The following is a 12821-nucleotide window of genomic DNA, read 5'->3' as shown; positions in this document are numbered from 1 at the left end:
ATCCATTATCTTTAAATAATGTGTTTAATGCATCAATGGCGGAAGAGTTTCTCACTAAAGTAGCCAAAGGGAATTGAAAATGATGACTTACTTGTTTGATGGCACGGTTGGGCAATAATTATATGCAGCGTTTGCCTGTGATGATATCCAAAATGAGTTGCGCAATTGTTTTGGGATTTTTTTACCGTTTACTTTTTCTGTGTGTTGGAGACTAATTCTAGACAATACCAATATTTACAGTGCACTTTGGGTCAATGCATTGCTCACCATTGGTTGGCTTTCTTGTCCATCTCATTTTCTTATTCAATGGTTTTCTGTCCTCTTTTGGCGTTTGTCCTTGCCGTGGGGACTTGGATCTTTTTTTGTTTGCTATCCTTCCAATGATTATTTTCTGGGAACCAATTTGTTTTACTCTTTCACTCCCTACTTACTCTCCGTGTTGTTCCCCCCTGCCCCATATCGTCTGTTGATTTGCTTACCCCGCTCAAGTTTCCTGCCTTTTCTAATTTATTTTTTTAATTTCTACCCAACCCACTCTTCTGGTTTATCGCTTCCACTGCTGCTCTCACCACTCACTCTACCCCTCGAGCCACCCAGCTTCACGGTTACCCTCCTTTTGGGGGTGGTCTGCCTACTGCAATTTACTGTGAGGCTTCTCCTTTCTACGAAAAATGTGCTCAGCACGCTTTTTTTTTTTTTAATGTACTGTTCATAGATGGCCACCATCTTGGAACAGTAAATAAAAATATAAAAGAAAATGGCCTTCACGTCATTACAAATGTGAGGCTATGCATGCGCACATATGCTTGGTGATGCTGTGGACACCGTAGAATGATATGTAATGAGACATTACGGCCATGCATCATCATCCTTTGTTTTTTGTTTCTGCAGGTTGCTCTTGAGCATTTTTGTATTGAATGGCATCAGCAAAAAAGCACTGGAAATAGATTTGCATTGGTGAAGACAAAAGCCAAGAACTATTGGCTTTGCCAGTGCCTGTTCCCCTAGCTGTCTGTGACATTTATGAGATGGAGTACTTCTCAGGGTGGTACCCCTTTGATACTCTGCATAGGCTTGTAATGCTGGGGCCTACGGAACATGGCTTAGATGGAAGAAGAGTCTATTGAACTTACAGCCTGGATTTCTGCTCCTTTCTTACATTGACCACCCTATTTTCTAGTATGCTGTATGTGGCCCTCACAGTCCCTATCACAAAAATGAAAAGCTGAGTTGTGATGTTGCAGACATATAATTAAGAATGTCCTTAGTAAATCTCTGTAGTTGCCTAGTTTTGGAATGTTATGAGGTAAATTTTATGTATTAGGATTTGTACTTGGGGAACTGACTGAGCCAGCAGCCTGTGCTCGTTGCTTCCTGCCATACCAGGGGTTTCTTCTAGTGGAATAAATTATTCATATTAATCACTGGAGTAGCGTCCTTACTACAAATGCGGCGACGAGGATGGGCTCTAAACCCACGCCTGCAAAGTACAATGGATGAATCAGAAAAAAGTTAGTAACTTTTAAACCTCCCCTGTGTCCAATAAAGAGCCAAGACCTACTGTGGAAGAGAAATGTCCTGGACATATCTATGAGGATGAGGTACTCGGGTATATTATTGTGATTATAAATCACTTTTCTAAATGCCAGAAATCAATGTTGTTTCTAGAGCAGATTGTCAACCAATAGTGAACTTCCTGGACAAACGTTTCTTGAGGGAAGGTCTCACCAAAAATCTCTTAACAGATAATGGACCCCAGTTAATCTCGGAATTTATTAAGGCATATTTAAAAAGGAATGGCATTGTGCACAATACTACTTTGGTATATCACCCTGCAGATAATGGTGCTCTTGAGTGAGTCAACAGTGTGCTGAAAAACACTATACAATTGGCATGCCATGCAAAGATGCCTTGGAAGGGGGGGGGGGGGGAGGGGTGAGTAAGAAGAACTGTATGGGCTTATAAGGTTACACCGTGTGTATCTACGGGTTACAGTCCATTTGAACTTATGAGGTGTAGAATCCCATTAAGGAAAGACAATGTAGCTTGGACACTAGAATTAGGTAAGAATTAGGTAAGAAGAACTTAACTAAAGCACAAAAATGTTGTAAGAAGTCTTATGATTGTAAACACAATTGCAAGCGGGTCAGTATACAGTTTAGAAATCTGGTGAGAGTCCAGATGCCTGGTGTTAAAAAGAAATGTAATGGGAAATGTTACCATCCTTTAAGTGTAGTGAAGGTTTTATGTAATTTTGTATTGCTGAGTGTGGCAACTCGTATAAAGGTAAAGATGTTGCAAGATTGAACAGTCTCACTGGATTCGGATTGGTTGCTGGACGATGTAATAACAGGTAATTTAAGCTCCAGTGGTGATTATGATGTGAGTGGAAGTGACAAGGACCCTAGGGATTTATGAAAAGTAGGCGGTTGTTTCTCCTCACTCAGATATAACTTATCCTCCACCGATAATGATGGTTAATTTGAGAGGAAGAAGGTCAAGCCTACAAAGTTTAAAGAGTATGTGTGTCATGTATAATTCTAACCATTAAAATAGTTTATAGTACACCTGACCCCCAGACGTCTCCATAGCGCTGGCCTGAGATTCAATTCAGCCTGTGCCCGCTGCAATCGAGACCAGGAAGACTTCTAACACATAGTGTGGATCTACCCCTGCCTATCTCAATATTGAGAAACCCTTGGGAGGGAGCTCACTGAAGTCCTGGGATGGGAAATCCCACACATCCCCTTGAACACACTCCTGGGAATCACAGACTGACTAGACGGGTCCAGAGCTGACAAACTCTTCCTGGGTACGGCCATGATGGTGGCCAAAAGGTGGCAAATGCATATACTATATGCATTTGCTGGGAATGAGCTAGCCTTGTATAAATTAGATCGGTATCAACAACCTTGAAGCAAACTAATCACCAGCATAATCTACCATCACTGTAAACAGTAGATTATCGTAACATTACCAGTGTAACCCTGAGGAACTTTGTAAAAGGCCAAAAGGTGAAAACAACTGTAAAGAGTAACGCACGAACCCTCTTGTTCCCCCACCAAAGGAAATGGAGGCAATTCTGGTGTGGGCTTCACACGAGGCCTGCCCACATGATGCAGTGTCTAGATCATCCTAGATGGCCAACATCAGGCAGCAACAGGCTAGCTGTAAAACCAGCACACCCTGATGTTTCAAGTGTGTGACAAAGTTGACCTCTTTTGTGCAAACAGCACAGCACACATTAGGCTTAAAACACCATACTATAATTTTTTTGGGGCAGCTTAAGTGTCACAGACGTGTAAAGAATGTCGGTATGAGCTCCAAACTTGTATGCCTCTAATCCCTGAGGATTTAGTACTGCCACATGTAGCAAACTATAAGTCAAAGACTTTGATCACGACCACCTCTTTTTATAATGTCACCCTCCCCTGCTTCAACAGCATTTTCTCCAATGCTATCTGAATGGCCATTGATGCTCCCCTCCACTAAGGGTTCATTGGCTGGTACTGGTCCCAGATCATCAGCAATGGTAGACCGAGTGTACTCTTGATTAGTCAGACACTGGCCGATGGCCATCATCTATTCTTCAGTCACCCAATAGATTGCCAGATTTGCATTACTGGGACAATGCAAACATCATAAACGCATGCACCCATTTCAAAATCAATGACATTACCTTGGCTTATCAGCTGAGTGGCCACTTGCTTCAACGCTTGGGTAAAGGCTACACCATTCTCAAAGTCTGATGTTGTGGGGAAGATGGAGCACCAAGATCTCGATGTCATTCCATATGCGCTACATCCACATGTGTAGACCATGCCCAACTTGACCACAGTGGAAGCATAATAGGACACACCTCATTCAGTGGGAACCCAGTATCTGAGACTATCCAATGGCAAATCCACTACTAGTCATTTCAGCCAGAGAGCCTAGAGTCTTTCCTTCATCATCCATACTAATGATTATCTCAGGTGCAGGCTGACTGTTTCACATCAGAACCACTGAATGCACAAGACCTGCAACAACAGACAAATAAGACGCTAGCCTTTGGGGGGCGTGGCTTGGTGCGTCAAGATGGCGGTCGCACTCTAAGAGTGCTCCGGACCCCTCTGTCACTCGTCCAAGCATCCTTCGCCATCGGCTTCATTTACAACTTGCTTGATACAGGTCGATATCCTGCTGGTGTAGCGTAGACTGTCCAAGCATGATACGAGGCCGCTGGATGGCTGCGGATGGCCCACGGTACCCATGCAAAATGGCGGTTCAGCCGCCATCCAGTGCCGCAGGCGCCAGAGTTTGATGAATGCTACGGGCCCCACTGAGAGCGATCCAAGCCTCGTGACCCCGTAGGACCGTGGGTGGGGATTGGTGGGGGCGGCTCCCGGATCGCCGACAGACCCTGCGGCTGCTCTGTGTGCTGGTGCCCTAAGCCTGTGGCCTGATGGTGAGCTGGATCCGCCCGAGTGAGAATTGGCTGCAGCGGAGTGAGAGTACGAGGGATCCACCTACGACCGGACTGCTGGGGCAGATCGAACTCTTGGGGCTGTCCTCCGACCACACGGAGGAGATTTGAACTGCCCGTGGTGGCCTACCGGACAGCCCTCGGTACGTCATCCTCTGGGCCCCGAGCTTGATCCCCGTGGATGTGGCTGAGGCCCTGCTCGCCTCCTTGACCTTGGCCCTCCGCCTGCAACCACCACGCAAGTACCAACCCCTGCATGCAAGGCCCAGTGGTGGTCGAGGTAACTGATATGGCCCTGGAGTGACTTGGACCCACTCGGCTGGCCTCTGGCCGTGTGGACGGGCCATGAGCCCACTGCAGTATGCTTGTGCCTGACTGCCTAGACTGTGGGACTGGTCTGGCGTAGCTCTGCTTACCACTGCCTGCAACTTCCCTACGCCGCGCTGACATCCAGGCGCAAGACGCTCCTCGGATCCAGTTGGACCACGAGTATTGCAGTGAGCTGGGGCCCAGATGACGCTGGTGTGGCGGGGGTGGCCCCTGGGGACCTAAGCTTGACCCTGACTCCCGCCTCTGTAACTGTGGTCTACTGGGGTGACGGCAGCCCACAACCCTGAACCCCCATTATGCAACACCGGACCAGGCCAGGAATAACTCCAAAGAGAGACTGGTGCCCGCGCAGCCTTGGCCCTGAAATATTTCTCCCTACCTGACATACACTGGCAGGGCCCAGTGACGGTGAAGCCAACGACCAGTGGCCCGACGTTGGCAGTCGCGCTGCCCTGTTGATTCGCCTCCTGTGCCGGGCTGAGCAATGGGCCTGGCTCCACCCTCCTTCTTCTCGCTCTCCCCTCACAGGCCCTGACTAGCGGGATGTCCCGGGGCTGCGGGGGCGAGGCGCTGGCCCCCTTCCTAGAGCTGTGGTACCACCAAGAGCGATTTACTAGCTTACGGGCTGGTCCCTGGACGCTGACCGCTTACCTAAGATAGCCCAACACTGCCTTCCGCCCCGCCCCCCCGTGGCTGCGGGCAACGATCGGGGGCCCTGGTTGGACGGTGGAGGAGTGCTTACTGCACTGAGCAACCTGCCATGCCAAAAGCCGCACCACAACTGCGCCTAGATCCTGGCCCCTACCGGGCCCGGGCCGCACCCCAGAGTCCTCATGGTTAAGAATATCCACGTGGACGGTGACCATGGGGAAGGACTGGGGGCCTAAGCCTCCACCTACTCAGACCAAAATAGACCAATACACAACCAATGAACCCGGGTCGGCAGCCGGGACCACCGAGAAATCCACCACGCCGGATACTGAGCTCAACACCATCCTCCAGGCGATCAGCGCCTCACAGGCCTCAGTTGAGGGCAAGATTGGCGAGGTACTGGTGGACGTGGCTCTCCTTCGGCAGGATCTCCACAACACTACGGCCCGCATCACAGAAACGGAGTTGAAGATGATGTTACCCAATTAAAAGAGCAAGTGGCTCGCCTACAGACCCACACAAAGGACCTACAAAGAAGGGCAGAAGATGCTGAAAACAGGTCGCGATGTAATAACCTCCGCCTGGAGCAAGGGCAAATAGGGGACTTCATTGAACGTTGGAATTAGAACCTAGATGCCTGATCTTCGCGGACTACACGTGGGAGGTTCAGACCCAGAGGCGCTCCTTCACCGAGGTTAAGCAAAAACTACGAGCCCTGAATCTCAAGTAGAGGTTACTCTTCCCAGCCCGTCTCCGTGTTGTGTTCCAGAACAAAACCCACTTCTTTGAATCCCCTGAGATGGCCTGGACTTGGCTGACCGAGGAGCGGCCCCCTCAGGAGGCAAACTTCGGATCCACGCCCAGAGGTACAAGTTGGAGACTCCTGTAAGGGAGCACCCAAATCGCACAGAAGACGCACACAGTCTTGCAGAAGGCAGGGGACTCGCCGAACCAGATCAGGCTTGCCCGCTGACTCCGAACCACGCCCTAGAGACTGAGCACTCTTGGGCACCTCTCACTCCCCACGGCGATCCAGTTCCATGGGCCACATTGAAATGAGAAACCCCCACCAGAAAGCCTCCACATTGCCTCTGCTGATTCCGAGCTCTCTCGCAGCCCGGCGCTCCTGACATGATGGACCTAGCCAGCGCTACAACTTCACTATATAACTCTCAAACGCACCATGGCATGGTTCTTGCTACAATTTACTGATCTCTCTGCTGAGACAATGAGTGTCCTTATGTATGGAGGGGTTCCTCTACGCAATATAACCCAAACGTCTTAGTTTGGTTATTTACTTTGCCTACTTGGGACGACAGATGCTTCTGTTCCTGAAGTATAGGGTGGGGGGATGGGATAGGGAGGGAGGGGTTGGGACCGTTGTCCTGAAGTTGTTGTTGTTTTACCATGTTGTCACATCAGCCTTCTTATTGTACACTACGATAGTCTCATATACCGCTTGCGATTTACAGTCACAGTTGCTGTCCTGCTGCCAGACCAGACCCTAGTCCCTCCCATAGCCAGGCCGCGTCTTGCAGACCTCCAACCCCACTTGCACCCACCATGACATGTACGAACAGTAACGGATTCTCCCTCCGCATACTATCTTAGAACGTCAATGGGCTCCTCAACAGGGTTAAACGAACGGCAGTCGTACGCTACGCCCAACGCCAGTCATCTGACATACTCCTACTCTAAGAGACTCATCTCATGGGCAACCACTGCCCCTTTCTAGCAAGATAGTTTGGCACTCAGGGATTACCCGGGGCTCCCGGGGGGTAGCAATCCTCTTGCGCCGCAATCTCCCCTTTGTTCTCACACAGGCCACTAATAACCCCCAGGGAGGTTTTGTAGCTCTGAGTGGAATGTTAGGAGGAAACCATCTCAACTTAGTCTCCATATACTCACCTCCATCGATGCTCACTGCGACCTTGAAACACACCACCAACCTCATCACGTCCCTACCTCAGGGTGCGACAATAGTTGGAGGCAACTTCAACGCAGTTCTAAATCCACACCTTCCGCTGAAAGAGCCACGCATGCCTAACACTTGGGAAATTGGGCAGACTCCCTGGGCCTGTGTGACGCTTGGAGAATTTGGCATCCCCAGAGTAGACAATGTATGCACACATCAGCTGCACATCGCACCCACGCATGTATAGACATCATATTTGTCTCTCCTACCGACTGCTTAACGATTAGAGATATCACTATCCTTCTATGGGGCATCTTGGACCACTCACCCGTACTTCTGAGCATTGGGGAACCCCCTAACTTGTCTCGCCTGACTTGGAGGATGAAGGCATGGTTCCTCCAGGACAATGAGTTTAGAAAAGCGATTGGGGCAGAGCTTCAGCAGTACTTCCACACCAATACTGGTTCTGTTCCATCCCCGGGTACCCTATGGGAGGCAGGCAAAGCCACCATCCATGGCTTCGCCAAGGGCCAACTTAAGCTCAAACGTCAGACTCAGGCCAACCAGATCACCCTTTAAGAGTCCCAGGCGCTCCTCCTCGAAAAGCGCCCTCCTGGAGACTGAGACGAGACTCAGGAGAGACAACTTATACACCTAAGAGGCGAAATCAAACAACTCGCTTTGGATGCTGCCAAGCTCTTATGGAGATCCTCTATAGCTGGTGTATGGCTGGGGGGATACAAACGGGAAGATCCTACATAGATTAGCTACTTACCCTGTGGCTAACTGCATAATTCCGGAGATTAAAGACCCAGACGACTTTGCCCATCGCTCCCCCTTAGCAATAGCCCAGGCCTTTGCCTCCTACTACCGCGAGCTATACTCTGTGCAGCGCCCTGAAACTTCTCTCCCAGAACTGCTCAACTCGGGTCACCTTCATCTCCCTCGCCTCAGCGCAGCTGAATCTGCCAACACAGACCTCCGCCTTACCCGTGAGGAGATAAATGATGCGCACCTCACCGGGTCAAACACCAGGCCCGACGGTCTCCCGCATTACAATCTCTCTTATAAATACAGAGGTTAAAATATAGCTGCAGTCCTAGCTTAACGGTTGAGGCCCTACCTTACCAAACTGATCCACCCCGACCAGTGTGGGTTCATGTCAATGCGTGGGACTAGGCATTGCCTCCGATGTCTCCACCTGGCCTTGACAAATCTCCAGTTACTAACTCCCTACCTGGCACTACTCCTTATTGACTTTGAGAAGGCCTTCGACTCCGTGGATTGGCGGTACCTGGATGACGTGCTGGCTGAGATGGGTTTCGGACTATGCTTTCGCAACCTGGTGAAGGTTCTCTATTCCCGACTTAAAGCACAAGTGCTCATCAATGGGGTGCTGTCGGAAGCATTTCCCATTAGAAGAGGAACGAGGCAGTGTTGCCCCCTCTCAACCCCCTTTCCGCCTTAGCGATGGAACTCCTGGTGAGCCTCATTTGGTCGGACGACCGAATTGAGGGTTGGAAATGGCCCAAATCTGAAGAGACAAAATCGCCTTACACGCATACGACGTCTTACTCTTCCTTGCGGAGCCGGCCCAATCTGGTCAACACTGTCTCCAGCCGCTGCACTCCTTCAGACGGTCCTCCGGACTCCGGCTTAACCCAAGCAAATTGGTCTTGGTCCCTCTACACTTAACTAGAGACTGCTTCGATTGGCAATCCACAATACCCATCAGGCGGCAGTCCTTTAAATACTTGGGGATTTGGATCACAATGCTCCCTGATATCTCCTGGTCCCTTAACATAACCCCACTGGTGAAGAGAGCTAAGGAAGACCTCTGCAAATGGCAGTTGCTACCACTGAACCCCCTGAGGAGGGTCGCCCTTTTTAAAATGATGATCCTTCCTAGATTCAAAACACCCCCTTTTCTTTCCCATGGGCCTGGTTCAGAGAACTAGATGGCCTAACCACTAAATTCCTCTGGGGCAGGCGGCTACCTCGTATAGCCTTGGCCCAATGCCGAATCCCACCCTTTGACGGGGGCCTGGGGATGACTAACTTCTACTTCCTGGTGACTGGCCTACTCACATTGCATGACTGGTTTAATGGGGGATGGTCTGACCTGGCATACAGACTCTAATTGAGCGGATTGGGCCCACCTAGAATCCAAACAATGATGTATGGGGGGCCCATACCTAGAACTCTACCTGTGGTGACACAGGCTGTTCTTCTGGCCTGGCGGGCTTCCTTGCACCACACCCACTGGACAAACTGACCCAGTACACACCACTCTGACAGGGCACGTGGCTTAGGGAGGTTAGCGCACTAAAAGGATTCCGGACATGGGACATCATTGGGATCTCCCAACTTGGGGATGTGTGGACCGGCGAGCACATACCCACCTTTCAGGATCTGCAAACCAGATACTTCCTACACCCATCACAGTTCAACAGTTCAACAGATACTTGCAGCTATGCCATGCTCTCCACTCACATATACCGGACGGCACAACGCTACCGGAATATAGTCCTCCAGAGGCGCAAACTATGATAGGGAACCTGGGAAGAGGGGGGGGGGGGAATTTCACATATTTATCGTTCCCTAACCAACAACACCCCAACTACACTAGATCGGCTCAGAAGCCAATGGGAGAGCTGGATGGGACCACTTGAGGAGGAAGATTGGAGGGACGCACTGATGGTGCCCAAGATGATCACTGTGTCAGCTAGGCTCCGCCTGATCCAACTATACTATTTGCATACAGCCTATTTAACCCCCAAACACCTACACAGTGCTGGCTTGAACCCGACTGCATCCTGCACGCGCTGCGGCCAAGACCAGGCAGACTTCTTCCACATGGTATGGACTTGTCCCTTCTTGGTGCAGTATTGGGGGAGTATAGGACAGGAGCTCACAGAGGTCTTGGATTGGGAGGTCCCACATAACCCATTAAATACGCTCCTGGGGATCACAGACGGCCTGGATGGGTCCAGGAATGACAAGCTGTTATTCAATAAGGCCATGATCGTAGCCAAAAGAGACATAGCTGCCAACTGGAACCTTCCCAACTCAACTAGCGTCGCAAAGTGGCGCAAGGGAGTGGACTAGTGCGCAGCACAAGAGAAGACCCTATATGAAGCTCGGGACTGTCCGAATAAACACCGTAAGGTTTGGGGCAAATGGTTGGGTCAATTAAGAATGAAAACGTTTTACTTGATTGACTGTAATTATTAATTGGGATCTCGGGGTCACGAACTACTATGGTTTAACATCCAAACAAGTGTGGGACTTCGCATCATTACTGAGATGTACTGTATCTCTGGTCTTTTTATTCTTGTTCAAAATCAATAGAATTGTTTATCAAAAAAAGAAGCTAGCCTTGACACTCTGCTCCATCCAAGCTTTATCTAGAAAATAAAATGCATGCACCTTTCTCATCATTCAGCTAACTTCAGTAGATCACTCTGTTTTAGTAGGGAGATATCTAGTAAGTCTTCTAGCTAGTGTGGTTCTCCGCTGCTATTCTGAAATGTCTGACTAAACCATCTAAAGGGATTGTAAACCTTCAATGCACCCTAAGGCTGCCATATGCTAAGCCATATATTTTGTGCTTTGGGAAAACCATGTATCAAAATGACATCACATCTTTTTGTAAAGCGCACTTTCTCCTCTTGGGATATTTTAGTAAGAAGAATAAATATTCCTTCAAGTGTGATATGACATTTCTCTGTCCGACATCTAGAACCACCCTCTAACATCTACTTACAATGTAGTCTGTATACAGACTCTGCAGGATTTTTCATCTGTACGGTTGAGACTTTAACATCGGAAACTCTTGCCATTTGACGAGGACCTCCTAAAGGACTGATGCACCTCTTGCTTGATACGGTAGACTCATTGGTCTTTCATATAACATTCAAATACTTGCCTTGTGTGCCCCTTCCCCATAGTACATTGACTGACACGTAGCTGTTCTCAAAAATGTAAATCCATGAATAAATGTTAATCTAAGTGGTAGCTAAACTAAGCATGTATTTTGATCAATTCTGTATAGGCAAGTCAGAAAATGTTTCAAATTATTTTGTATTTCTTTTCTTTTTTTTTTAGCACTCCCAATTCTCCCGCCAGACATGTATGCAAATGTTTTTCCACGCAGAAGTTCAGATTTGCTCACGGTAAGTTCCCATGTAGAGATATCTGGAGGTGTCTTTGTTCTCCTCTATAGTCACCACTTTGATGTGGGAAAACACCTACAATCATGCCATGCAAACATTATGGCACGTGTCAGGAACTGAAAATGGAAATGTTGATCTGAGACTTTACATAATGGTAGTGTGGTTTATGAAAACACATCCTCCTGCTGCTACAGAGTCCAAGTTCTCCATTATGGGTACCTTCATTCCGTTCATAAACACTTAATGTCTCCACCCGTTTGCAAGACATCTGAGAAATGTATCTCAAATTAAAACACCTTTGTCACAACTGAATATCTTGCGTATACTAACATTGTTTACCCCATGGAATTTAAAAGAATATAAAATTACAACTGGGTATAATAAAATATGTTTTTATTGACATTTTATAGCAAGTTACACCATTACAAACATTTCAGTACAAATGTAACTGTGCAAAGGTCACATTTAAAATATCTGGAATAAGAACAGTGTATCTGTGAACACATCACAACTTTCCGAGGTTGTATCACATAGAGTACATTCTACTTATAAAACCAGTTTTTTGTTTCTTCTCAAGTAAGGAGAATACAGAAAACGAGCCTAGATATGCAGTTGCCTCATCAAAGAGGAGTTTGATGCTCTCACTCTGCTACCTCATATGCAAGAATTAAACATACTGATAATTAGTTTTCATTTATTCTGAAGGGCCACTAGGCAAAAAGATTTCCATCATTAACTCATTATCCACTCCTCTAATGCTGCTGGGTTGGAGGAAGGACTTCTTAAAAATCCCCAAAGCAGGTGACCTGTTCTTCCCCATCATAGTTCCTATCATTATATTCATAAGCACTGAATAGAAGAACACGCTTATAACCAGGCCTAGGCGTAGTTCCTGGAGTTTTGCTACGCAGAACTCTGCGAAGTTACAAAAAAAAAAACTCCGCAAAGTTCCGTGAGTGGCGGAGTGCAGTGCGAACTGCAGTTTGTGCTGGTATTCCTGTTGCTCGGGTAGAAATTCTACCCGAGCGGCAGCTCGCGCACTTACCGTTCGCGCTCGCGAACTTACCGTTCGCGAACTTACCGTTCGTGATCGCGAACTTACCGTTCGCGATCGCGAGCAGGGAAAAAACTCCGCTGCTCATCGCAAAGCGGAGTTTTCTGCACTCCGCGAACTCGGAGAGTGCAGAAAACTCCGCGAACGGACCAAAGCTCACCACCCAGGCCTACTTATAACCAGTTACTAGCCGTAGATAAGCCAAGAGAATACAAACTACATTAAAATGTT

General features: G+C 48.3%; 1 protein-coding gene across 3 annotated transcripts in view; it reads left to right on the top strand.

Annotated features, from left to right (window-relative positions):
* The window catches only part of IRAK2 (interleukin 1 receptor associated kinase 2), a 292230-nt gene that overhangs the window by 161442 nt on the left and 117967 nt on the right, over positions 1 to 12821 (top strand). For all 3 annotated transcript variants that reach the window (XM_085624476.1, XM_085624478.1, XM_085624477.1), the window contains one exon: positions 11469 to 11536. In XM_085624476.1, coding sequence (XP_085480602.1) covers positions 11469 to 11536 — 68 coding nt within the window. The remainder of the gene's footprint in view (positions 1 to 11468; positions 11537 to 12821) is intronic.

Source organism: Triturus cristatus, chromosome 9 (assembly GCF_964204655.1).
Source record: "Triturus cristatus chromosome 9, aTriCri1.1, whole genome shotgun sequence".
NCBI classification, from domain to species: domain Eukaryota; kingdom Metazoa; phylum Chordata; class Amphibia; order Caudata; family Salamandridae; genus Triturus; species Triturus cristatus.
The sequence above is the reverse complement of the archived record's forward strand: the minus strand, read 5'-3'. Positions and strand labels throughout refer to the sequence as shown.